Source organism: Dermacentor silvarum, chromosome 1 (assembly GCF_013339745.2).
Source record: "Dermacentor silvarum isolate Dsil-2018 chromosome 1, BIME_Dsil_1.4, whole genome shotgun sequence".
Lineage (NCBI taxonomy): Eukaryota > Metazoa > Arthropoda > Arachnida > Ixodida > Ixodidae > Dermacentor > Dermacentor silvarum.
The window spans coordinates 191,213,537-191,239,154 of record NC_051154.1 but is presented as its reverse complement, the minus strand read 5'-3'; the positions used below and the strand labels follow the sequence as shown (position 1 = coordinate 191,239,154).

At 42.6% G+C, this 25,618-nt stretch overlaps 1 protein-coding gene and 1 long non-coding RNA gene across 4 annotated transcripts; one reads left to right on the top strand and one right to left on the bottom strand.

Moving 5' to 3' along the window:
• Positions 1-770: 770 nt before the first annotated feature.
• Positions 771-20,953, bottom strand: LOC119436555 (uncharacterized). Of its 3 annotated transcripts, XR_007464285.1 has the most exons (4): positions 20,425-20,602; positions 19,250-19,421; positions 14,625-14,755; positions 771-992 (listed from the first exon to the last, which is right to left on the bottom strand). It is a non-coding gene; the product is annotated as an uncharacterized LOC119436555 (long non-coding RNA). The 3 variants fall into 3 exon arrangements; XR_007464286.1 differs by lacking the exons at positions 771-992; positions 20,425-20,602 and adding an exon at positions 20,892-20,953 and having other exon boundaries at positions 13,803-14,755; positions 19,250-19,377; XR_005189074.2 differs by lacking the exon at positions 771-992 and having other exon boundaries at positions 13,803-14,755.
• A 786-nt stretch (positions 20,954-21,739) lies between these two features.
• LOC119436552 (endoplasmic reticulum chaperone BiP) lies at positions 21,740-25,618 on the top strand. Its single transcript, XM_037703431.2, has 5 exons — positions 21,740-21,890; positions 22,573-22,723; positions 22,860-23,124; positions 23,297-23,669; positions 24,177-25,618. Exons 2-5 carry the CDS (start codon positions 22,584-22,586, stop codon positions 25,376-25,378), a joined length of 1,980 nt encoding a protein of 659 aa, XP_037559359.1. The 5' UTR covers positions 21,740-21,890; positions 22,573-22,583; the 3' UTR covers positions 25,379-25,618.

Sequence of the window (25,618 nt, the reverse complement as noted above, 5' to 3'; positions counted from 1 at the left end):
AGGAAGCCAACAAACATAGACACCAAGGACAACACAGGGGAAATTACTTGTACTTGCTAAGGAAATTAAAGAAATGATAAATTTATTGAAATTAAAGTGGATGAAAAAACAACTTGCCACAGGTGGGGAACGATCTGCTGGCTCCGACGAGTGATGGTGCTGGCTAACACTCGCAGGATTAATTCTAGTAGTAAAACATAAATACCCCAGAAAGTGGATGGGAAAACGGCGCCGCGGTAGCTCAATGGTAAGAGCATCGCACGCGTAATGCGAACACGTGGGATCATTCCCCACCTGTGGCAAGTTGTTTTTTCATCCAGTTTAATTTCAATTCATTTATCATTTCTTTAATTTGCTTAGTAAGTACAAGCAATTTCCCCTGTGTTGTCCTTGGTGTCTATGTTTGTTGGCTTCCTCTGATATGATTAATAAAATCGGGCCTCTCGTTTCCTTTTCTTCTTGTTCATTACATAACGAGGGTCTCGAATCTGGCAACATTGATGCCTTCAGGTAGCAGGTGTTGGTTTATCGACCAGTTGCTTTCACACAAAAAGATCACGTACTCGTGACGCCTGCGACAGAAGGGATGTTCCACATCCACCGCCAAGGTTTGGGAGTGATGGCGCTGGCTAACACTCGCAGGGGTTAATTCTAGTAGTAAAACATCAATTGCCCCAGAAAGTGGATTGGAAAACGGCACCACGGTAGCTCAATGGTAAGCATCGCATGCATAATGTGAAGACGTGGGATCGTTCCCCACCTGAGGCAAGTTGTTTTTTCATCCACTTTAATTTGAATTAATTTATCATTTCTTTATTTCAATTAGTGTGTACAATTTCCCATATGTTGTCGTTGGTGTCTATGTTTGTTGGCTTCCTCTGATATGATGAATAAAATCGGGCCCCTCGGTTCCCTTTCTTCTCGTTCAAACATGTTACAAGAAATATAAGTCTGCACAGAAGGAATAAATTGTATATACAATATTATTTGGACTTAATCTGAAGCAGAGAGGATATGGTAAAGGACATTGGTAAGAATGTATGAAACGGTAATGCATGACATAACATGTTAATGCAAAAGTACACATGACAAAACGGGCTTACGGTTCATCTCTGGGGGTTATATAAGTGGTTTTCAAGCAGTAATAGGAATTTATCTCAATTGTGTCCTAAATGTTTGGTGAGGGTTGTGATGTTATTGGGTGTTGTTTCTGACTTGGATACATATCTGGATGTATCAGTATTAAGCTATTTATGAAGACTGTGCCTTCCAAGTCTCTTGGATTAGCCATGGAGTGTATAGGTAGGGTGAGGAAAATATCTTCTGGAAATCAGACCTTCACAGGAAGGCCACCATTGGCCTGGCTATATTTAATAGAAGTCTAGTCGATGTAGCTGTACCGAATTGACAACATTATCATGAAGTCATAATATGATTATTGAGCTACTATTTCAGCCGCACAATGAGAAAACTTTCAGTACACCAAGCAGCCATCACAAATCATTTGCAGCCCTTGCCAAGTGCAGTGCTGTGAAAGTTGGCCAAATACATGATCTTAAATCTTCGGCACTGTCCTGATGATCACAGAGGACACGCCTAATACCACATTCCTTCATTCCTCAGTGAAGAGCTGTGCTGGCATCGAGGCACCCTAGTGTGGCTCAGTGCTAGTGCGCTGATGCATTGAATCTGGCAACAGCACAGTTTCACGATCATCCTTTCTTCCCTGCTACAATATTTATGATACTAGTTATCATTATTATATTGTGATGCGAAACACGTACTGGAATGGTGATAGGATGTGTTCTTTCACAAAGCAAGTAGTAATATGTTTAAGAATAATCCAAGTAATTTGCATGGAATGTGTGTTAGTGAAATTGGGCTAAAGTTGGAGACATAAGCTTCACTGACCAATTCATGGATTGGGATTACCTTTGCCATCTTCCACTCACTGGGAAGCGAACATGGTATTGGTGATTTGTTGTTTACGAGTAAATATTTGGCTACCCATTCAGCATATTGATTTAGGAATTCATGCTGTATGTTGTCAGGTCTAGGTTCCTTTTTGAAATTTAATTTTAACGACAGATTAAAGATTCCAACCTGGTCTATAAAGAGAGTGGCCAAATACATGGTCCAAGATCTTCAGCACTGCACTCACAATCACCGAGGCCATGCCTACCACAAGCTCCATGGGCTTTGACATGCTGTGTGACTTTGCGGTAATTTGTGAAAATTTACTAAAAGTAAATGTTCAGTATTTTGACCCTGTTTCTGCTTTTTTCAGAAAGCATTGTACTCTCCTGGCTTTTAGGATTTAAATAATTCCAAAACTTCTGGGCTGCATCTCTAAAAAAATAGAGTACAGGAAAAAGTTTTGAATTCATACAAATGATAGCTAGGATGAGATTCAGGCTAGCTTAAGGATTCAGTTTCTGTTTTGGAGATCTTTTTTTTTTCCATTTTTTTTAAATCCATGGATTTATTTTTGCTTTTGGTTTGTTTTGGTTGGGATCTAAGTAGGGGTTATGAATACAAAAAAAATTATGTAATCTTTAAATTTCTGTCACAGCAATTCAATGTCTGCATTAGCATCACTAGCAAGCTACTCAAGTTAACTAAACTCATATGACAGGTCATTGCATATATTATCATCAGCATTCCTAAAATGGAACGGAACACAATGTTATTGTGTGTTTTTATCAGTTTTGGTTTTGATATCAGCTATGTGTTGCGCCTTTATTGCTCATCCTCTGTTACACCCTACGACATCACCCAAATGTATATAATCACTATCTTGTTTTCATTAAATTGTTCTTCTCCCTGCTCTCCGACTGCATCTACTTGCCTCCCTACAGGCTTCGTCGGCGACACCGCAGTTGTCGTGTGGTGTGATATACCATTGAGTAATTGAACATTATCTCTATATGGGAAGAAAATGATAGCTTAAAAACATCAAGTTGCGTATGTTAAGGGATGTGTGCTGAAACTGAAAAGGCATGATTACAAGTGCAGTGCGACTGGACGAGGACAGTCATGACAGAAAGAAAATGACACGCTCACAGTGCTACTTCTAACTACGCAATTTTTATTTTTGCACGTACAAAATATATATACATATCAGACAAACAAAAACAAGAATATCAACATACAGAGGTACACATCGAACAACAGTACACATATCCACAGCATTATCAAAACATACAATTCAAAGAACTATACTGATAATTTCCTGTCTATAGACAGACAGACAGACAATGAACTTTGTTCAGGTCCTGAGGAGCGACTCCGAGACCCCCTTACAGGGGAGGAGCCACCGCGGGCCGCTCCCACGTAGGGACGGGCAGGCCGTGCCTGATCACCGCGTCGCGGGCCCTCTGGACAGCCCGTAGCTGAGCGGTGAGGTCAGAGCTCTTGAGCGCGTCCGTCTACATTCAAAACAAATAAGGTACAGTGATAGGACCAGGCGCTGTTTTACCGTTTTAGGTCTGGTTCGCCGCTTGACTACTTTCTTGATATGCAGCGACTGCTTCGACTTGCTGAGCCAGAGTTGCCATTAAGATCAGTCTTAATGCTTGTAATTCACGGTCTCCCAAGAGATTTGCAACAACATGCACAAATAAAAGGGCTGAAAGCTCTCGAAGCTCTACTAGAGCTGCTACAAGTATTCCCTCACTACTGATCTGAGAGAAGCTGCAAGATGCGGCCAGATCTTCACGGCCATTCAGATACTCAGTCGAGCAACTCAGATGCAAAGTCGCCACAACTTAAAGATAGTGCAAATATTAGACTTTGTGCAACCGACTCGGGACCCGGTGATGCCTTGCAGTCATCAGTGCTGTTTAAGCAGAAACAAATGACACAAAAGCCTTAATGTGTTCAACCGAAACAAAACGAGACCGTCCTACTGATTTCTTCAAGTTTACAAGTTTACTTCACATACAACTTGAAATGAACGGACAGAACCTGCGAGCTCTTGTCGACAGTGGAGCTTCAATATCAATACTCAAGAGAAGCAGAGCAAATGCAGAAGACATATTCACAGGCAGATCAGTCCTTGTACGAGGTTATGATGGTCGTGAAAAGGAGCACTGCGAATGGACAAGCTTAATGCTAAAATATCAGTCGCAGTACGCAGAAGTTCTTGCTTTGGTGATAGAAGATGTCGACTATGACTTCCTTCTCTCTCGCCCGGACATGAAATTGTTGAGGCTAAACATTCATTGGAACGACACTGTGTCTAAGCCCCGATGAAAAGAATTCCAAACCTTTGACTGATGCAAACCGAATTCGCAGGCCGAAAAATGGAGAGAGTATTCAGAAACTCTACCCAAAATTGTTCTGCTTGGGAGGCTATCCTCCTGGTATCACCAAGCTTGAAGTCCCTTTAAATTACACGACACTACTATAGTCCGGAAAAAGCCACACAACCTATCGAAACAAAAGAAGACATGGCTAAAACAGGAGCTTCAAAAGATGTTAGAGGCCGATATCATTCGTCCATCTGTATCGCCGTTTGCATCGCCAATCGCCATCGCCCATTCCCTTACTACTGATCTGAGATAAGCTGCAAGACGCTCTATAGTCAGTGCACATCCTCAGGCTGTGCACTGACTATAGAGCGATCAACAACCAGACGCATTTGATCCCATTTCCAATGCCTCGAATAGACAGCATCATTGACGAAACAGGCGGCTGTACCTGGTTTTCCAGGACACATCTGTGCAAAGGCTTCTGGCAAATACCACTTCAAGAAGAAACCAAACAATACACCGCCTTTGTGACTCCATTTGACATTTATGAATATAATCGTCTTCCATTTGGTTGGAAAAACTCGCCCAGTTGGTTTCAGAAGATGATGAATACAGTTCTGAACCCTTTTACTGGTCGCTTCTGCAATGTATATGTAGACGACATCATTGTATACTCTAAGAGTGAGAAGCAACATGAACACACCTTGCACTTGTTCTCACTGCCTTGTCCGAAGCCATGCTCAAGGTAAATTTCAAGAAGAGCGAGTTCTTTAAACACAAAGTTACTTTTTTGGGTCAAGTATTGAATGGTACCACTAAAAATACCAAAGAAGAGTCCGTGGCGCAAATCGCTAAGCTTGTGAAGCCATCTAAGGTCCATTCACTTTGCGTGTTTTTGGGACTAGCCAGTCATTTCAGAGCATTTGTTCGAGACTATGCTATGCAGACACGGTGCTTAACCAGGTTGACGCAAAAAGATGTACCTTTTCAATGGACAGAAGAATGCCATTATGCATACGAAGAGCTGGTACAGATAATTTCTTCCAACCCTGTGCTTTGCCTTCCGGACTTTTCGCTTCCATTTGAACTAATACAGATGCATCGCATTATGAAACCGGAGCGGTTCTGTATCAACGAGACTCCACCCGGGCAACCAATCAGCAGCTTCGCGTGGTGGGTTACTACAGTTACACTTTCACCACGACGGAAGTTAACTACACAACAACTGAGAAAGAAGCTCTCGCTGTCCTAAAGGCCATTCAGTACTTCCGCTCCTACTTAAAAGGAACAAAATTCAAGCTTTATACTGATCACGAAGCTCTGACAAACCTTTTAAAGTTGGCGGAACTTAAAGGAAAAATTGCACGCTGGGTGAACGAGCTTCATCAGTTTGAAGTCATTCATCGCCCGGGAGCTTCCATGAAAGACGCTGATGCTATGTCGAGGTTGGCGGTCACGCCTGCTTCAGTTTACAAGAAGCAATAACCACCGCTAAACTTTGGGAAGGAACTTAAGCACTCCAGCCCACAGTGACAGGGAAAGTTGCAGTGTCTCCGACACTTGTGTCGAAAATCTTGGATCTCTACCATAATAGTCCTCATTCAGGTGGACATGATGTGTTTTGGAGAACCTACATGAAGCTCGCGAAGCGATTTACATGGCCTAACATGAAATGAGACGCAAAGATGTGCAATCATGTCACGAATGTCAACTGAATAAGGTGAAATTCAAACAACCAACTCAACAAATGACATTGCCGAAACATTCAGGAACACCATTCGAAGTTGTCCACCTAGACTTCGCCTAACTCCGTAAGAAGTCGGAAGGTGTGAGGAAAATGCAAGCATTCCTTATGTGCGTGGATGAGTGCACAAGGATGGTAGCAGCGAAGCCAGGAAGAGAGGACGCCAACAGCGTGATCTCATTGCTTAACCGCAAAATGTTTGACAATGTGAAAGTTTTGATATGAGATAATGGTCCAGCCTTCCGAAGCCATAAACTGCAGGAATGGGCAGAACGACGATGAGTAAAACTGAGATTCACTGCCCCGTACCATCCAGCAGCTAATGGATGGGCGGAACGAACTATTCGGGACCTGAAGCAATACATCAGCATGTACTCAAGTTTCCCAGGAGGATGGAAGTGCTGCCTTGAAGCAGCAGTATCTCATCATAACCGATCGCACACAACTGGTCCAGGATGTACACCACTCTTTGTTGCTACTGGAAAACCAACTTATCTTCCCGCTGACGTATCCTTGGGAGTTGACAAGATGGCACAGCTGACAGAAACAAGGAGGACAGAAGACAGCCAAGCTAAATACCGTGAAAGAATGAAAAGAAACTTCGATAAGAAGCAAAACACGTTACCAGCGCTGGAGGCAGGAGACTTGGTTCTCGTGAGAAAGGGACTACCAAACACTGGCTCAGTCTATAAAGGACTGTATCATGTCGTGAAAACCGCAAGTCAACAGGGCAACTTTAAAACTGTCTGGTATATCGGTGCGAACGAAAACGAAGAATCGGCTTCCATAGCAAATGTGTTTAAATACCATCCCAGGAGGGATGAATAAAAAAGGTGGGGGGAGTGAAGCGTACCGAAAGAGAAGTCTGAGAACCTCGGAGGGAGCAGGGGGATAGAGGAGAAGAATAAAGAAGTTAGAAATGGCGACATGACGCTTGTTTGATCTGTTTAATATGTGCGGGCTTATTACATGTATATGCATACATATGCATAATGAAAAAAGTATGAAGGGAGAAGAGGAAGCATTATCTGGTGCTTCTTGTAACGGATGCTCAATGAACAAACAAACAAAAAGTTTCATAGCTCAGCAGTGTGTGTGTGTGTGTACGTGTGTGTGTGTGGGGTTACGTTAACTTAAATACAAAAATGAGGATAGGTACCAAGTATTGGCACATCATGACACTACAAATGAATGGTATCCCTCACTCCTTGTAGTAAAATTCAAATCGGAGTGCTTTTTTGTTGATAATCATTTAGAGCAACAATAAAAAAAAAATGCTTCAAAAAATTTGTTCATTTGTGTGGCGCTAAATTGCAAGGACAAGATAATAGTACTGCAAACGGTGTTTCAGTGCAAGTTATAATTTGTGTTGTCTCCAGAAGTATGTGTAAGCATGAAATGCTCCTTGCTGCGTAATCAGCTAGAATAATCGTATTTGAGGGGGTTTTGTCTATAGCTTTAGCTTTTTAATTACATACATGCATATGTACACATACTTGGTGTTTTAACGAGATTAAATAATTATTCAAAGCAGTGCAGTAGAAATTTTTTTAGACATTTCACAGTGGCCTAAATTGAAAATTGTGTGATAATCATTTGACTAACTCAACTAAAGCTCGAGTTCAAATTGGAAAATTGAAGGCAGTCGGTGCACAAGCAAAGTCCACTTGGTAGGTATCTTGAAGAAAGCACCAGTTTAAAGATATCAGCAAATTTGCAGTTGAATGCATTAGTATTCATTGTACATACTTTCCCATAAAAAGTTCTTTACATATTATGTGACAAAACTATGTGGAATATCAATGTATTTTGTGGCTCATTTTTCTGCCATGTGTTGTTTCATAAGGGGGTCCTATGGAGATATTGTGGTGTGATTTGTGGGCACCCCTTTTCCATCTGTGGATGCCTAGCTGTTAAGGGGGCTTGGCACTTGAAGAAGAGTTATGCACCAACATGAGGGCATCCCCATTCATCAGGTGTTTTTTTGGGGGGGATATTGCCCTAATTGGGATATTGCCCTAAAAAACACCCTATTGATGGGGTTCATGGCCACGGTGTTTTGATGGAAACCCTCCCGAGTTATACAGAAAACACGGGTGCAGGGCACCATTGACAAGAACCTGGCACCAGACTGAGGTGTCCCTTCCATTATGGCTGTTACCTTCTTACTGCTTGCATTCTTTTGTTACAGTGCCTATAGAAATTGATCAACTTATTGTCAGTTTTTCTACGTGTTAAACATTTCCATTGGAATTATTCTACTAGCAACATCATTGTACCATCTGAAATGACTGAAATTTAATTATTTGTCAGATTTGACACTTTCTGGCAGATTGCGGAGTCTGAAAAAATAAAGCTTCGACTGGAGGTATCATCGAAACTAGCCTTCAATGCTCCTAGCACTTCAATAAAAAGACGCAAAATTTGCACCTTGGACGAATCGGCCACATTATATTTAAATGACAGCAGCAATGAAGACAGAAGCTTCTCTTGGGTTGTCAATTTTTCGATTCCGATGTATAGGCTGCTTTAATGATGTCTCAAACAACGGTAGAGCTCATGAGTACATGTTATTTTTATAACTGTGTTTGACTAATATCAAATGCGACCTTATTTTCCCCACTGTGGGTTGCTTTTATCCATGAGCGCTTCGACAGTATATGTACAAATTACTACGAGCAATCCTTCCTGTCGTCTGGGGTTTTCACTCGCACAAGAGTACGCAGTCGATTTCAGACCAACCTTCGACCAAAGCTTTACGATCTATGCATCTAATCTGTTACATTTTGAACACCTCTTGTGCAAGTGCTCTTATTTATTACTGTACAATGTTGTACAAAACTCCACATTGGTGTACATTACTATATATAAAAACTGAACAAATCACGTGGAGGCTCCAGCGCCAGTTGAACACGCACCAGCTTGCTTGCACAGAAATGCTGATCGAACGCAATAAACCATTGCCGAACTTAAGAACCATTGCCTAAAAAATGCAGTAAAAACAAAGCAGGTGCCTGCTGCAATGATTAAAAACAAATGCTACCTTTACAATAGGAACTTGCCTTTTTCAAGATTGCAAAGCTACTGCTTTCCCGCATAGCATGGACATCACTATGGCTGGTATTAACTCCAGTAAATTTTCATTATAATTTTTTTGCATGATCTGACTTACAAAAGTTGGCAACTAGGAGCCAGGTGTATATTTTATATATTTCAGATTTTTCGTACTCTCAATACTTGTACTACAGATAGCAAATTATTACTTATTGCTTTCATTCGTGTTCCTTGAGGTGCTTCTTTGAAGTTTCACATAAGAATTCCAAAAATTGTCGCAGAAATTATTACTACTATACATCCATTCAAGACAGCATTGATCCGGCTATAATTTTATGTATCGCAGTATACGTTGTGACTACTAAGGCTTGAAATAAAATGTTCAAACATAAAAACAAAAAATTAGCACATTTCCAGCGGTAACGAAAGAGTTAAAATTAAAAGGGCCCCAATTAAAAGGGCCCCTAAACCACTTCGAGCTAAAAAAATTTTGACATAACGGCAGCCTGTGTACTTTGTCTTACTGTGTACTTGTCATACTCTCGACTTCAACCTTCTAAAGCTGTACCGGACTGTAGAGTCACTGTATAGGCTCTCTGTAGGGAGGGAGCCTATTCGTCCCGAGATTTATGAGTGGCGCCCTCTCGCATGTGACGTCAATGGGGGAACTCCATAGAGTTAGTAGACAGTTTTAGTTTAGTGTTCTTACGCTCCACTTAGCTGGTGAGCGAAGCGGAAGCGCGAATGCGCATGCGCCCTCCGCTTAGCCACAAGCGGGCGAGCGGAGCGAGAAAACAGTCCGCTTACAAGCCGCCTAAGCGGCACGTGTCGCTGTCGTATTTCGCAAGCGAGGGTGGTCGATGCACGCGCCCTCTCTCACGCATGCATCAAGGCACCTTACATTGAGGCACTAGTCGTGTGAGCGCGAATAACTTGCGTAATACACCTCCAACTGGTTATTTAAGGAAATAAAGTGAACAGCACAGCTAACAAAAACGTCGCCAGCACATTGGCATCAGAAAGGATTGGATTGGATTCGAAATGAAACCTCGCTGGTTATCACGTGGCGTTCACGAAGTCGATGCTTCATTTTCCACTCGATAAAATGGACCGGTAACGCATTACAAGCAGCCGTCTAGATACTCCATGAACAAATAAGTTATATATATATATTCGTCTTACTTTGCAAAAGTGACAAGACGGTTTTTTATTTTGTTTCACTATGCTGATGTTGGCCAGAGGGCACTGCAACTACGAAAGGTCCGCTCCACTCCGCTAAACGCACAACTAAAACGTGAAAATCACCCGCCACTCCGCTGTGGCTTAGCGGGGCAGCTCGGAGCGGACCATAAAGACGCTCAACTAAAACACTCTAATGCGGGAAAACAGAGAAGTGTGGATGGCGTCGGCAGCACCTCTGCGCGCTACCTCGTTGGTGCTGCTACAATTTGTTTCTCTCTCTCGCTCTCATTTTCTCTTTCTCTCTCCCGAGCATAGCGCGCGACGTGCGCACTTTCTCGCTCTCATTTTCTCTTTCTCTCTCCCGAGCATAGCGCGTGACGCTCCAAGAAGTGGTTGCTAGGCAACGCAGTGGCAGGTGGCACACATTACGGCTGGCTTAAACAGCTCCGCTGTTAATAATAACCTTGAGCAAACAGAAAGCACATAATGGTTTACAGGTACTATCTTCTTACCGAATATGTACAGTGAACGCCCACTGCGCGCGGTCGCCGCGATGGGAGTCCCCCGAACCTGCTTCTTGCATGAAAGGTATAGGCAATCGCTGAAAGCAAACTATGTGAATTATGTTCTTATAGTGGGCTGTCTGTATAACCAAATATAGCATAGCAGAATGAAGCCTCAATGCAGCGATCGCACGGGTTCGCAGCGACCGACTGCATGTCTGCATACATGTCCGCGCACAATGTTTCGCTTTCGCTGCGAGCACTTTTTCGCACCGCGCCATGGCCGCAGCAAATGAACATTTGACAGTACACAAGCAACCATTGTTGCGTGGATGCTATCAGAGCTGTTAAAAATAATTTTGTTATAACTATAGGAACTTCGACGCCTACGGCGACTTGTGAGGTGCTGTCACGACCATTCAATCTTTTTTTTTTCTTCTACATTCTTCGACGTTTCAATGTCATTATTTCTCAAGTTGCATCGCACTGAATGTTTATCGGTCTTCTCAGCGAGCAATTTCCCGCTGCTTCTCTCTCTTAAACCAGTATATTCATTGTTTGGTGCTAACATAAACATAAAATATGCCATGCTTTTTTTTAATGTGCTTCTTACCGTTCCCCTTCCATTCCAGTGAACTTGCCAGTATCTAGCATCAACAAGTTGATAGACCAAGGCTTCATGACATTAGCTGGGCACAGCGCGCGGGCGAGCATCTCAGTGCGCGCTTTATGCTACTCACCGAACATCGCAGCCCCGACGCCGTAGCAGACATCTTCCTCGTGGAAATGCTTGCTGCGCACTCGAGTTGTAGCCGATGGCTGCTTGCCGGTTCTAAGTTTTGTGATCCAAGCTTCACGCAGTTTCTTGTTTAGCGGGTACGTGTTAGACAGGTTGACACCGGTCTCTGTTGCGTACGTCCAGCTGACACGGCGGCACCGAACAGTAGCCTACCATGATGGACGCCTTTAAAGGCAGCCACTATACCTATTATAGTGGCTCTCTTGTGCACCTCGCAGTGCAGGTGAGACTTCAAGCTTCTGTTTTCTGCTCGCTTCGGCACTTCCGAAGCAGCCAACGCTGCCGACGTGGCCGCTGTGTCTACGTGATCCCTCATACCACGTCACGCCGACGGAGGCGCCAGCGTTTCCAGTGGTGGAGCTCGCCCCCCATACCTCATGTAAATCTGAGATCAGGGCGCCGGATACGGGGTCGATATATGTTTTATTTGTTTAGAAGCTTACAGTTTTTATTTTCTGTCTGTGTTTGCAAGACCTACTGAAGGAAAGCTATATGCGCATTAATACACACGAGAGACACATATGGTGCATGAACAACAAGTAAAGTATTTGCTCTCCAAGGGAACCACAATAACATAGAAAGAAAGCCGATACTGCGGCCGCAATGCAGGCGCAATCCCCGCGCGGCATAAAAAAAAGGAAAGAAATGCATTTATTCTTAATATATAAATATACGTCATATGTAATTAGGAACCTCATTTGAGCAGTCTGATCGCAAATATCAGCACGCGAAGTAGTACGAATCCTGCCGAGCAGTACCACCAGCAGTTTCCAACGGCACAACTTTGATGCGGCCCAATCCACTTTGATCGCAGCGCCGCCACAGTATTTTTCGTCATCGGGCGCCTCACTACAGTGCCTAGAACGTATACTTCTAGTGCCTAGAACATATATTTCTAGGCACTGTAGCCTCACTGCAAAGCATACGCTGCCCCGGCTGCTCGTTCCACTCAACTGTATTCTAGTAGACTCTAGTTTAATTCGACCAGTTTCGTCGGTCCTGTCAGAATCGAATTAACTGAAGTCGACTGCAGACGAAAACCAAAGTGTACATACCGATCGAGTTCATCCAATTCGCTTTGAAAATGGGATTATTGCTGTTATTTAGTATTTGGTCAATTTTCTCTCTCCCTCAGCATTTGACCAAGATGTGTAATCATACTTTTACTCCCAATCGAACGCATCTTGATTCCACTCAGTTTTTCTCTACCCATTTTCTTTTTCAACATGTCTGAATAGCATATCTAATTTCCTGTACTGCGGGAAGACTGGGCCTGCCGTATTATTGTGCCTGCTTGCTCGTGTGGACCCGTTCCCATTTTGGTTACCCCAGTTGCTCTTGGACAGCTAAACAAACAGCTAATATTACAGTAACCGAGTGTATTTCACTTTGCTCCTGGTGTAAATTTTTGCCAGCAACACGATTACGCAGTTGCCGAAAATTGGCACCAGCAGCGAAGTAGAATACACTTGGTTACTGCAATATTAGCCCTGTGTTTGACTGAGCTCTGCACCACCAGGTGAATGCGCCATGCAGGCCGCTTCACGTTTACGCCTCCGTCCCACCGGTAAAATGCCCTGTCTGCCTGCATTTACCATAACACCGGATAAGCTAAAGCTCTATATTATTGGTCCTATTGAACCGATGCACCTACAACACTACTTGGCCAATTGGACCAATACACCTATAGGGCCAATATACTTCTTGATGCCAATCATCCAATAAGCTATTGGTTTTTTATTGGAATTTTTTTCTAGGGTGCTGTGTGTATAGGGCCAACACACCTATTCAATACACTAAGGATGCCAATATGATAGGCTACTGGACTTTTTTTTTAATTTTTTACTGGGATAAGCAATTAATTTGTAAAATCAAGCGAGGTCATTCTACTCTTAGACCTCCGAGAAGGAAACTTGTACATGCGTACCAAAGCTGTTCTGCATGCATAGATGAGGCCAAGTGGCTGCAAATCGTGGTAGCAGATTGGGCAGTGTGCTGGCAGTTGCTTATACCACATTCCTTGTGTTGATGCTTACTGTATCATACAGCAAGTTTCTCTTGGCTTTCCTGCAAAGCTTAGTCATCTGGTGGTTGAGCTCACATGTGAAAGCACGAAACTGGAATGGTGGAATAGATGTCTTTATTGAAATACTGGTCCCATGAAACCAGGGGAAGGGACCTTGCATTATATTTGGAGCATTAAGTTCCAAATATAATGCAGAATGCCGTCTCAAAGTGGTGGTTACAGACGTACACACAAGCACACACACACACACACACACACACACACACACACACACACACACACACACACACAGTTTCTGCATCATACATATGTGCACATCTTATTGCCCAAAACATCAACGTTCAGAAGTTGATGTCATTTGCTGTGAAATCCTGTACCTTATTGGGGTGGTATTCTCGGGTGATCACATTCAGTTTCGTTTTCATAGTTTCATTTTCACGAGCCCATGAGAGCCAATGAACTTCTTTCTCACGTTTTCCTGACCCTTGTGCGCATGCGTCCAGTGCCGATTCTTGCGAAAGTGATTGTCCGAGAATACGTCCTCTGTTCATCTGCTGACTTGAAGGCTGTCCTTTAATTCGAAGTGCATGGAAGATTCACACTGGTGACACAAATAAATCATGATGAACTACATTTCTGCCTTGACTCAATGTATCGAGCTTATTTTTCAATTACACAAATTATGGCTGCAAATATTTTCTGCCTTTGTCAGATAAGTGATTGAGATGGTAACATTCATTTTTCCAGTTCCGCTATTACTCGACACACACATAAATATGCAGGAGCTTGTCTTCTTGCTTTATAATGTTTAGACATTTAGACAGCTATAAAATCACAGAAACATTTATTTTGTTAAACAGCAGTTGAAAAATGCGTAGAAAAATGAACAGCAAGGTCCTACAGAAATAAGCTTATTTGGAAATTAATGCTGGGTTATGGGTAATGCCTCCAAACTAAGCAAATGAAATAATGGACTACAGCTTTTACACTATAAAGCCGGAATGTGGGGGATTAGCCTAGTGCATGACTGCTCAACTCAAAAGTGGCGAGGGCCAATACCAACTTGCCTGGGAGCCACACGGGCCACACTTTAGTGATAAATGTTGCATGTTTTGCTTCTGGAAAGGCAGTCGATGTTAAGTGTCATCGCTATCATTGCTGTTCTTGGCACATGTTGCAATGTCCCATCGATCACTGAAAACAGAAAAGGGCTCATGTTTAGAGACATGAAACAGAATATCTGCTCACAGAGTTAGGCGCTTCTGAAGTGAAAGGTCAGTTTCAAGGCCTTCCTGTTCCTGTAAAATAGAATGAGAGGCTCCTTTCGGTGCATGCTCTTAAGCTCTAGCGAACACTGCAGGTTGATGTACTCTAGGTTCACTGTGGAGTCAAGTTTTCCGGAATCACAGAGAAAGGGTCAAGAAACAGATGGTCACTGTTTCTCATCTTAGAAGGACTTGAGATGCTGTTTAAAGTGTGCAAAAATGTACTCAACATGTTCTGAAGATAGAGTAACTGGTGCGCTTTGTTCACATGCATGAATGTTTATCTTCGAATTGAAAAACATTATTTGATGCCAGAAATCAGTGGAAAAAAAGCACCACTCTCATAAGTTTTCCAGTATAGTATGGAAAAAAAAAAGTTTGGTGTTTCACCGTTAGAATGGGTGAGAAATAGCTATGTCTGCATTCAAATACCAATATTACAACCTAACATCATGTCAAGAATAGCCTTGATCACTTTATTAGGAGCTCGTTATGATGTGTTGATGAGGAGTGGCATGTTACTTGAATTGGCTTATTACAAAGCCTTGACTGATGGAGTTTGCAGCAATATTATTAGATCCAAGTAACCCTGACTGAAGCTTAATCATGATGCACTGCCATGTGAGCAACTATTTGTGAAGGTTGAAAAGTAAGGCGAACAGACCAAGTAAAAGCATTGGTTCACAGGCACTACCGTCTGTAGTCATTCAATCGAAACATACGAAGAGAGTATTCAGTTATGAACGCTGCGCCAATAATGCAAATCTTGGCACTGGTAGCTTAAAGACTACCTTATCTGTTCCGAAAGAAAGATCATACAGTCCCACATCTTTTTTTTTTTTTTTTCACCAATGTTTCATAGCATATGCCTTGATGACAAAATTGTTGTTTCTCATCATATGGCCATGCGCTGAGTGAAGCACCAGTACACCATAGAAGTCTGAAGTCAGCTGCGGGTTGCAAAAACTATGCATGTGGCCTGCAGGCCACATGTTTTGCACCCCTGCCCTAGTGCGCACTATGAAAGCAGCACTCCCTGTCTGCACTCCACCAACACTTTAGCACAACTGCTAAAGAAACAGCATGGAGAAAAAAATTTTTAAAGCTAGGACTCCTGAAAGTATGGCCGACGCTTGTGCTGGTGTGCACGTCAAGTTAACTGCCACCAAAACTGGAAATGAAGCTATCGAGTTCCAGAAGCCACTGAGAGTACATCGTCGTCTGCTAAGCAAGGGTAAGCTTAACATAAACTTCTGCACCATAGCGACAACAAGATAACTAATAGTGCATCTTTATAAATAAATATTTTGTATACTGATGGAAAAGCAATTACCAAAGCCCTGTCTAGTCTTTCCTGGCATCCCTTAAATGAGAAAAATGAATTCTCAAGGTACCTACATTTTCTGGCGTATGCAATGAAATACAATCCCTTAGCAAGCACAATTACAAGTCTGAGAAGGGCCTCCGATAGCTTTTCTTTATCTTTGCTGGATGCTTTTATCTTGTTAGCCTGCTTTTGTGAATTTGTTTACATCTGTTCTTTGTGGTAACCTGAGAAACAAGCAACCAAATACACCCTGCACATTTTCAACACCATTATGATGCCTCTTTTTTCTTGTTATGTCCATTACTGTCTACATCTTTTGTAGCAGAGCATACCACAAAATTGTTTTTTCGTTTCAGTGGGAAAGAAGAGTAGGACACGTTGCACTGTGTATAAGCTTTCATTTATTATTGGGCTTCCCATTGTCGATTCCTGTGATATCCTGATGGCTGATGATTTTAGCTGTTCTAGCTTTTTTGGGGGGAAGAGCAGTAGTGCATTTTATTGGAGCCTGAATGCACTGTAATGTAATATTAGTTTAGAAGAACAATAAAGCAGTTAAAAATTATTTAAGAATGTCATTGTGATTTCACTTGTCATTGACTGAATGCTTTTGATGCCACATTAGTTAACGTATTAACAACCCAAATAATAACAGGTATCTACTGGAGCGCCAGAGGATGCCCGCTTTGGATGTTCTAAATATCCGCGTGATATACCTGCATCTCCGCTAGACGTCCAAGGGACTTCTAATAGAAGTCCAAAATTAAGGTAATGTCTAGCATGTCCATCGTATGTCCAAATTGGATATTTGGTTCATGGAAAAAGAAAAAGCAACCATTGTCTTCATATACTTTGAATCTATACTCTAGAAAACAAATTTCTTACGTTTTCCAATGACGTGAAGTTAAGCCCTGAATAATATTACAAAACTACTTCATAAATTCTTTTTTTTTTTTTTTCTTTCTCAGTGGGCCAAGCAGTGCTCCGCTTACATAATCAACAGAATAAGCTGCTTGCAAGTGCTGGACGATGCAAAACAATCAAGTGAAAGGATTGTGTCCAGTTTGACTGCTTGGTACATGGCTTATTCTGAAGAAACAGTGCAAAGGCGAGTCACAGAGGGCAAGATGCTGACACAACGAAGTTCTGAACTAACAGCTATTGCTCTATTGTTTCTTCGCTCCTGTTATACAAAGCGAAGCACACCTGCAACGAGAAAGGAATGATCATAATGCTCTATCAGACACGTGCTTAGCAACATCATCACGGTGAAAGATATACAAGGTAACAAACACTGTATGTTCACAAAGTGGCACACAATCTAAAGAAGATAGTCGTGAAAGCAGGAGTGCAACTTATTTTTAGTGCACAAAACAAACTAGGAGCTCTTTGCACGAAAGTAAACAGTAAAATGTGAAGGAATCTGAATAGCGAAAAAAAAAAAAGCATGCCAATAAATACACTGAATGCAAGAGTGCGGTAGTGTAATCCCATCATCAAGTATAAACCGCATTCACGCGATCTTGCGCGCGACAGCGACAAACGACGCGATGGAGATGGCTGTCGCAGTCACTCGTCGCCTACAAGTCGTACCACATGCGAGCGACGACTTTGAGCGACGTCTCCCCGGTGTTGCCGGTATGAGGGAAGCAAATACTCGCCGAAACTGGCGTGACGCTTGCTTTATTAATTTAAGTTGATGTGTTTTAGTGTAAAGAGCAGCATAAATATTTCTAAAGGTCTTGCACTACGTTATTATCCTTGCACATATCAAAATCTAGTCGTTTGCTCGTTCCGTGCGACAATCGGTAGTACTTGACTGATGTATATCCAGTTCCGGCTTCGCGCCATTGGCTAGTCGCTCATAGCACTTCCGGGCGACGAGCGACGAATTCTAGATTTCTAGAACCGAGCGATTGAGCGAAAAGACCAAGCGATCTGTTCGCGCGACGGCCCGTTTCGTCGCTCGAAGCCGTCGCTCGTCGCCATCGCGCACAAAATCGCGTGAATGCGGTTTGGGCTTCATGCGGCCAATGCTATGTAAGACAGACAGGTATTAATGTGTGCCTGCACGAGCATGCGTATTCACTTAACATCAAGCATGGAAGCCATTAGCTGCTCATTGCAGAGATTGCGACTCCTTTCCGAATTTTGAACTACGTATCTTAAGCAGGTACAGAGAGAAAAAAAAATAAAGAAAATCTGTGAAGCATATAGTATGATTTTGCAAAAAGGGGACAAGTGTGTAAACATGCCACCACTAAGCTTGTATGGGAAACAGCTTGTATATCTTTCACCGTGATAATGTTGCAAGGCACATGTTTGATAAAGCATTATGGTCATTTTTTTCTCGGGCGTGAGGATGCTGTTACATAAAAGGAGCAAACAAGCAATAAAGCAACTGGTGGTAGTTCAACATGTTGTTGTGTCTGCTTCTTGTCCTCTGTGTCTCATTTCCACCCTGTTTCTTCAGAACAAGTGATAGGCATCATTATATTATACCAGCCATATATTGTCAAATGCATGCAATATGCTCAGCTTCACTGCGCTGACACTTATTTACCAGCAAAACTAGGGCTTCACATTGGTGCTGGTGTCTTGCCAATTTATTTTTAAAAAATCCTGGCAGAACCAACCTCGGGTTGATATTTTTGTATGCGATAGCCAGCGCGCATTACGACAAGAGACACGCTGCAGATTTCAGTGACAAATGCGTCCCTCACCCACCATGGTGGACCTTGAAATCGCAACATGCGACATGTTTGGCCTTGTAAAAACGTGCCACAGCGCCCCAGTACAATGAAAGACACGCAGTGAATTTTGGTGATGAATGCGTTCCATAACTTATCTTCTGTTGCTATGCGACGTGCCTAATGCGGCAACAAGAAAGTGTGTCAAAGTGTTGGCTTGCGCGAGGTAAACTTCTAAAAGTGTTTTCTTCTGCTATTTTAGGCATATGTCCGTTGCCTAATGGTTACTGTTATCGGGCTTGTGTGCTGGGAGAACTGAATTCAAGACCCACCATTACTATATATCTTTCCCCGTAACAATGTATATCACATCCGCAGTTTCAAACTTGTCTGTTCAGGCACATACCCAGTAACACAAGTTGTCTATACTCGACCAGCCAGCAGCAAGTTGTCTATTCCGGCACATACCCAGTGGCCCATGTCTGCTCGGCAAGATAGCAGCCAGAACATACAAAGTGGCCCAAGTTTACGCTCCTGTAGCCGGAAACATAGGAACTTGGTGGAAGAGCCACAGAAACCTATTGCCATAAACAAAACAAAACAAGAAGAATGCATATACTGAATGTGATTCACAGTCAGAGTGCACATATGTTTTCATTTACAACTTTTATCTTAATTTTGCTAGCTGCCATTTTCATTAGCAATGGACAATACATGTGGTGTTCACTCAAATGAACGGGAAAGCACAGATAAAATATGTGTTGAGCATGCATTGAAGCGAGGTACTGATCATGATGTACCTATCATTTTTTGTTTCATCTGACAAGGGCAATTTTTATTACATTTGCCTTAACAGCTATTAATAAATGTGCCCCTTCCCCCCCCCGCCCCTTTTTTTTTTTTTTTTGAAGATCCATCGAAAATCTGACGTGGGTGTCCATTCAGTGAATATATACTTTGGACATTTAACAAGAATTTATAATTTCGACTGATTTTCTTTTTTCGGATATTTGCGGCTGCTTCGGAAGGACCAAGAAAACCATGCAATTAAGGTTTTCATGGATGGTTGCATTGCTGAACAATGCAACCAAACAACATATGCAGAAAGCTAAATACTTCTGTGGAACCACGATGGCAAATCAGTTCTGCTGAAACGGGTTCCTTTTTCTGTGGAACCACTTCACCACATAACCTTTCTTAGAAAGAAAAAATAAAGTGCATCCACACTGCACCACAAAACACGCTTAACACCTTTGCCGGGCTTTTAGAGATATAAATGAGGGAAGCTATAGAACACTATTTTATTTCCCTCGCAGTTACTATGCTGAGTTATGTATATACGCGTCAAAGTACACAACATAAATGATGCACTCATTTTAACATTCAACGAGTTCACTAGGTCTTTGCATACGTATGCACTCCATGGACGACTCCGTCACATGGGTCACTAACATCATCATACGTATGCACAGCTTAAGCGAAATAATGTGCCTTAATTCTATAGCAACCTGTGAAAACGTCAAGCTGTGAACCTGGCTGAAAGCAAAGAGATTTAACATTCAAGGGTCTATCGGTACGTACTTGTACGTCACCCTCCTCAGTGAAGTGTTTGTCATCATATGAATTCGCAGATACATGGCCACCACCCTACGCAAAGCGCCAGATGCGCATTACGGCACATTTCCATCATCAAATATACATTTAATTACTACAGCACCACATGTAAGCACGCCGGTTTGTACCCCAGCCCAACGCATGAACTGAGGCACTACTGATGCAATTTGTGATCATTCACGGTTCACTTTCGTCATCCAGCACGCAAGTGCACTTTTTTACTTATATATATATATATATATATATATATATATATATATATATATATATAGTATATATAGTATATAGTATATATATATATATATATGTGTGTGTGTGTGTGTGTGTGTGTGTGTGTGTGTGTGTGTGTGCAGTTGAATATGTAACTGAAGAAACGTCATATATCGCTTTAAAAACGCTCATGATTGTCACAGCGGACATGAGTTCAGACTCACTGCGCAAGAAATCTTGTTCTTCCATTACAAGGCGAAAAGCGGTTACTCTTTATGTATGTTCAAACAAATACACACACACACACAAAAAGAAAAAAGAAAAGAAATTACATTTGGTAGACTATGGTGCAGACGACGCTGCTGGCCATTTGCAAACCTGGATCGGCTTTGATTCATTCTACGAACGCTATTTGTAAACGTGGTGTAAACTCTTGTGGTGCTGTTACGAAGTGATTGAAGGTTTTGCGTAAGATATTACTAGCATAAAATATTGTTATTGCATAGCTTTAAAAAAAATAACGTACTTACGTACATCCAAAAATTTGTGTAAGTTTCGGTTTTCGGGTCGCGTTTACCTTACGAGAACATTCCCGTACTTTCTATTATGTTACCTTCTAATTCCCGTTCCGTATAATGTCCTGTAGCAGCGTGTTTATGATTGTTGATGCAAACGCGTTTGTAAAAAAATTATGAACGCAGTCATAACGTGAACAAACATGAGGACAAAATTCCTTTTCACGCTTTAAATTTGTCAGAACCATGACGCTAGCAGTTTCGTCACAACGTTGCTGTATGGCAACATTACTCTGATGGACATGCATTTTTCTTTTATTGCTCTTCAAACATCACATCATTTTTTAAAAAATATTTTTTCAACAGACTTAAAAAACCAAAACAGCGCGACACTATACGTGTCACCACACCCCTCGCCTTTCTAGTGTTTTCTAGTCTAATCAGGAATGCGAAAGCTAGAAGGCTACGTGTCGTTTGTTGGTAGTACCACGTGCCTTGAATCTGACCAATCATGAGGCTCGGTTTGTTCCTATCTGACCAATGCGGTGCCGCCACGACGAGAAGCCGCCTCTTATACCATGCCTTCCATACAACTGGTGTCTGTCAGTTACTCGGCGTGAATCCAGTTGTTCGTAAGCGGTTGCGGAGTTGTACCGGCTGTCTGAGCGTTCCGTTGTCAGTGCTCGTCTGGAGTTTCCAGCGCGAATTGTACGTATTAGTGCTTCTACATACTAATGTGCATTTTACTAGTATCTACACTACTGAAGACATAATACTGTGTTATTCAGCTTAGTGCTATCCCGGCAGATCGTAAGAGGCGTCGTGCACCGGTGCCAGACTGCCGAGAATATACCGCTTATTCGTAGTCTACACTGCTCTTGTCTGCGCATGTTCTGTAAATACTGTAGTTATTGATTTCGTTTGTACTCGCGCCGACACTGGCTACGTCAGTTTCAAGTGCACGTCTTGTGCTGACGTGGACTTGAATCTGAAAGCCATTCTCCCGTTACTTTTCCTCACCTCTTGTATATGTACAACTTATGCGCAATCAGGGTACTATGCTCATCACTAGTACTTCTTAAATAGATGCGGAATTTGTAATATGGGTAGGCTAACATGCTTAACGCTAGATGTTGCCGGTTTCGTTGCAAGTGTAAGTGGTGCTACTCTTTTCGCAGGCTTGTGAGGCGTACTTACCTTTTTCCCGTCGATACGCAGCACATTTCCGCTAGTGAACTGAATGTCGGCATTGAGTTATTTTTTATTTTGCCGTAAGGTTTTAACCGAGCGACGTATGCACTTGTTCGGGGTGCCTGACCGTTAGTGACCTTGCGTATGTGTAGCCGGTTTGGTAGCACCAGATTGTAATTGCTTCCCTTGCCACTTGCAGGTGCCTACAAGATGCAAAAAGTTTCATTATGCCTCACGGCAGCGCTCTTGATCGCTGCCGTTGCCTCTGCGAAGAAAGACAGTGACGCTTCGAAAGACAAAGAAAACGTCGGCACTGTCATTGGCATTGATCTGGGAACAACATATTCATGGTAAGCGTTTTAGGCCACGTTTAACATGTAATATGTCCCAGTGATTGTTATTTATTTATTATGCTGTGTTAGGACTCCCATGCGAGGTCCTTTCGTTTATTACAAGTGTGTAAAGTGTAATTTTTTTCTCTTCCAGTGTTGGTGTCTTCAAGAATGGGCGAGTGGAAATTATTGCCAATGATCAGGGAAACCGTATTACGCCCTCGTATGTTGCTTTCACTGCTGAAGGGGAACGTCTGATTGGTGATGCTGCTAAGAATCAGTTGACAAGCAATCCTGAGAACACTGTTTTTGATGCTAAGCGGCTTATTGGTCGTGACTGGACTGACCCATCTGTCCAGCATGATGTCAAGTACTTCCCATTTATTGTGAAGGAAAAGAATGGCAAACCTCACATTGTGGTTAGTATTTCCTTCTCTCGTCTGCATGAACCTTTGATATATATTTTTTAGGCCTCAGTCGTATATCTGTAGTTCAGTTTAAAAATGTGCCTCTGCACATGCTTGAATCTTGTCATTTTCAAATGCCGTGCCATTGCATTTTTTTTTTCTTATGGGAAATACTGTTTTGCAGGTTAAGACTTCAGGAAAAGACGAAAAAATTTTTGCCCCCGAGGAGATATCTGCCATGGTTTTGTCTAAAATGAAGGAAACTGCAGAGGCTTACCTCGGCAAGAAAGTAACCCATGCGGTTGTGACTGTGCCAGCCTACTTCAACGATGCCCAACGCCAGGCAACCAAGGATGCCGGAACCATTGCAGGTCTCAATGTGATGAGAATCATCAATGAACCCACTGCTGCTGCTATTGCATATGGTCTTGACAAGAAGGAGGGCGAGAAGAACATCTTGGTCTTTGACTTGGGCGGTGGAACCTTTGATGTCTCTCTCCTGACCATTGACAATGGCGTCTTCGAAGTCGTGTCTACCAATGGCGACACTCACCTTGGTTTGTATCCACTGTTTTGTGAATCCTATTACTTGGCCTCGTTCCTAGTCGGTGTTACAGTAAAGTGGCATGCGGGACCGAAATTGAACGAAAATAATGTTGAGGTAGCCACTGCAGCAGAGGATTAGATGCAGTAATGGACATTAAGAAATCTGCTACAGTGGCTATTTCAGCTGAGCATGAGGTCATGGTTTAGGTTCTTGGCCACATTTTGATGGGGGCAAAATAAAATTAAGCAAAAAAAATGCTCTGCTTAAACTTGGAGCACATTAAATCCGGCAACCCTCCATTATGGCGTCTCGTAGCCCCAGTGTTGCATTGGACAATATACCCCATCAGCTAATCTGTTACATTAGGAAAATTCCAGCTATGGGCTTGTTTAACTTTGTGGGTAGGGTTATTGCATTAGTGGCCAAGTGCATTCCACAGTTGGTTTCTTGCACTGAGTACTTATTTGAAAGTGACACTTAGGCTGCATTGTTAACATTTCTTCATTTGTATTTGCAGGTGGAGAAGACTTTGACCAGCGTGTAATGGAACATTTTATAAAGCTGTACAAGAAGAAAACCGGCAAGGACGTGCGCAAGGACAATCGTGCTGTGCAGAAGCTTCGTCGCGAGGTTGAAAAGGCGAAGCGTACACTATCAACTGCTCACCAGGCTCGGATTGAAATAGAGTCCTTCTTTGATGGAGAAGACTTCAGTGAGACTCTGACACGTGCTAAGTTTGAAGAGTTGAACATGGACCTCTTCCGTTCCACCATGAAACCAGTCCAGAAGGTACTTGAGGATGGCGATTTGAAGAAGAGCGACGTGGACGAAATTGTGCTGGTTGGTGGCTCTACCAGGATCCCTAAAGTGCAGCAGCTGGTGAAGGAGTTCTTTAATGGCAAGGAACCCACCCGGGGCATCAATCCAGATGAAGCTGTGGCCTATGGTGCTGCTGTGCAGGCTGGTGTCCTTGGAGGAGAGGAAGACACTGGTGATCTTGTACTTCTTGATGTTAACCCATTGACCCTTGGCATTGAGACGGTTGGTGGTGTTATGACCAAACTGATCCCTCGCAACACCGTCATTCCCACAAAGAAGTCCCAGATCTTCTCCACAGCCTCTGATGATCAATCAACGGTAACCATTCAAGTGTACGAAGGAGAGCGACCCATGACCAAGGATAATCACCAGCTGGGCAGGTTTGACCTGACCGGAATTCCTCCAGCACCACGTGGTGTGCCTCAGATTGAGGTCACCTTTGAGATTGATGTCAACGGTATCCTGAAAGTCAGTGCTGAAGACAAGGGCACTGGCAACAAGCAGAAGATAGTCATCAGCAATGACCAGAACAGGCTTACTCCTGAGGACATTGAAAGGATGGTCAAGGATGCAGAGAAGTTTGCTGATGACGACAAGAAAGTCAAAGAGAAGGTCGAGGCCCGCAATGAACTTGAGTCCTATGCCTATTCACTCAAAAATCAGGTCGAAGACAAGGAGAAGCTTGGTGCCAAGTTGGATGCCAAGGAGAAAACGACGATCAAGGAGGCTGTGGATGAAGCTATCAAATATTTGGAACAGAATCCTGACGCTGATGCAGAGCAGCTCAAGGCTCAAAAGAAGTCTCTCGAAGAAATTGTCCAACCCATTGTGGCCAAACTGTACTCTGGTGGCACTCCTCCACCAACGGACAAGGATGACTCGACAAAGGATGAACTGTAGGAAAGGCTAGGACTTCCAGAGGGTGGATGGCACTTTGTGACTCTCATAATTCATCTGTTTACGATCACAAGCTTCATCATTTGGCCAACACATCTAGTTCCACCTATCCTTTGCTAGTTATGTGTTCTCTTGGACTTGTTTGCCATCCTCATTCTGTGTACAAACTCAACTCGTAACTTAAGTTATGTTTGAAGGGTTTTTTTTACATGGGGTGTCAAATAAATACTTGTACATAACTTA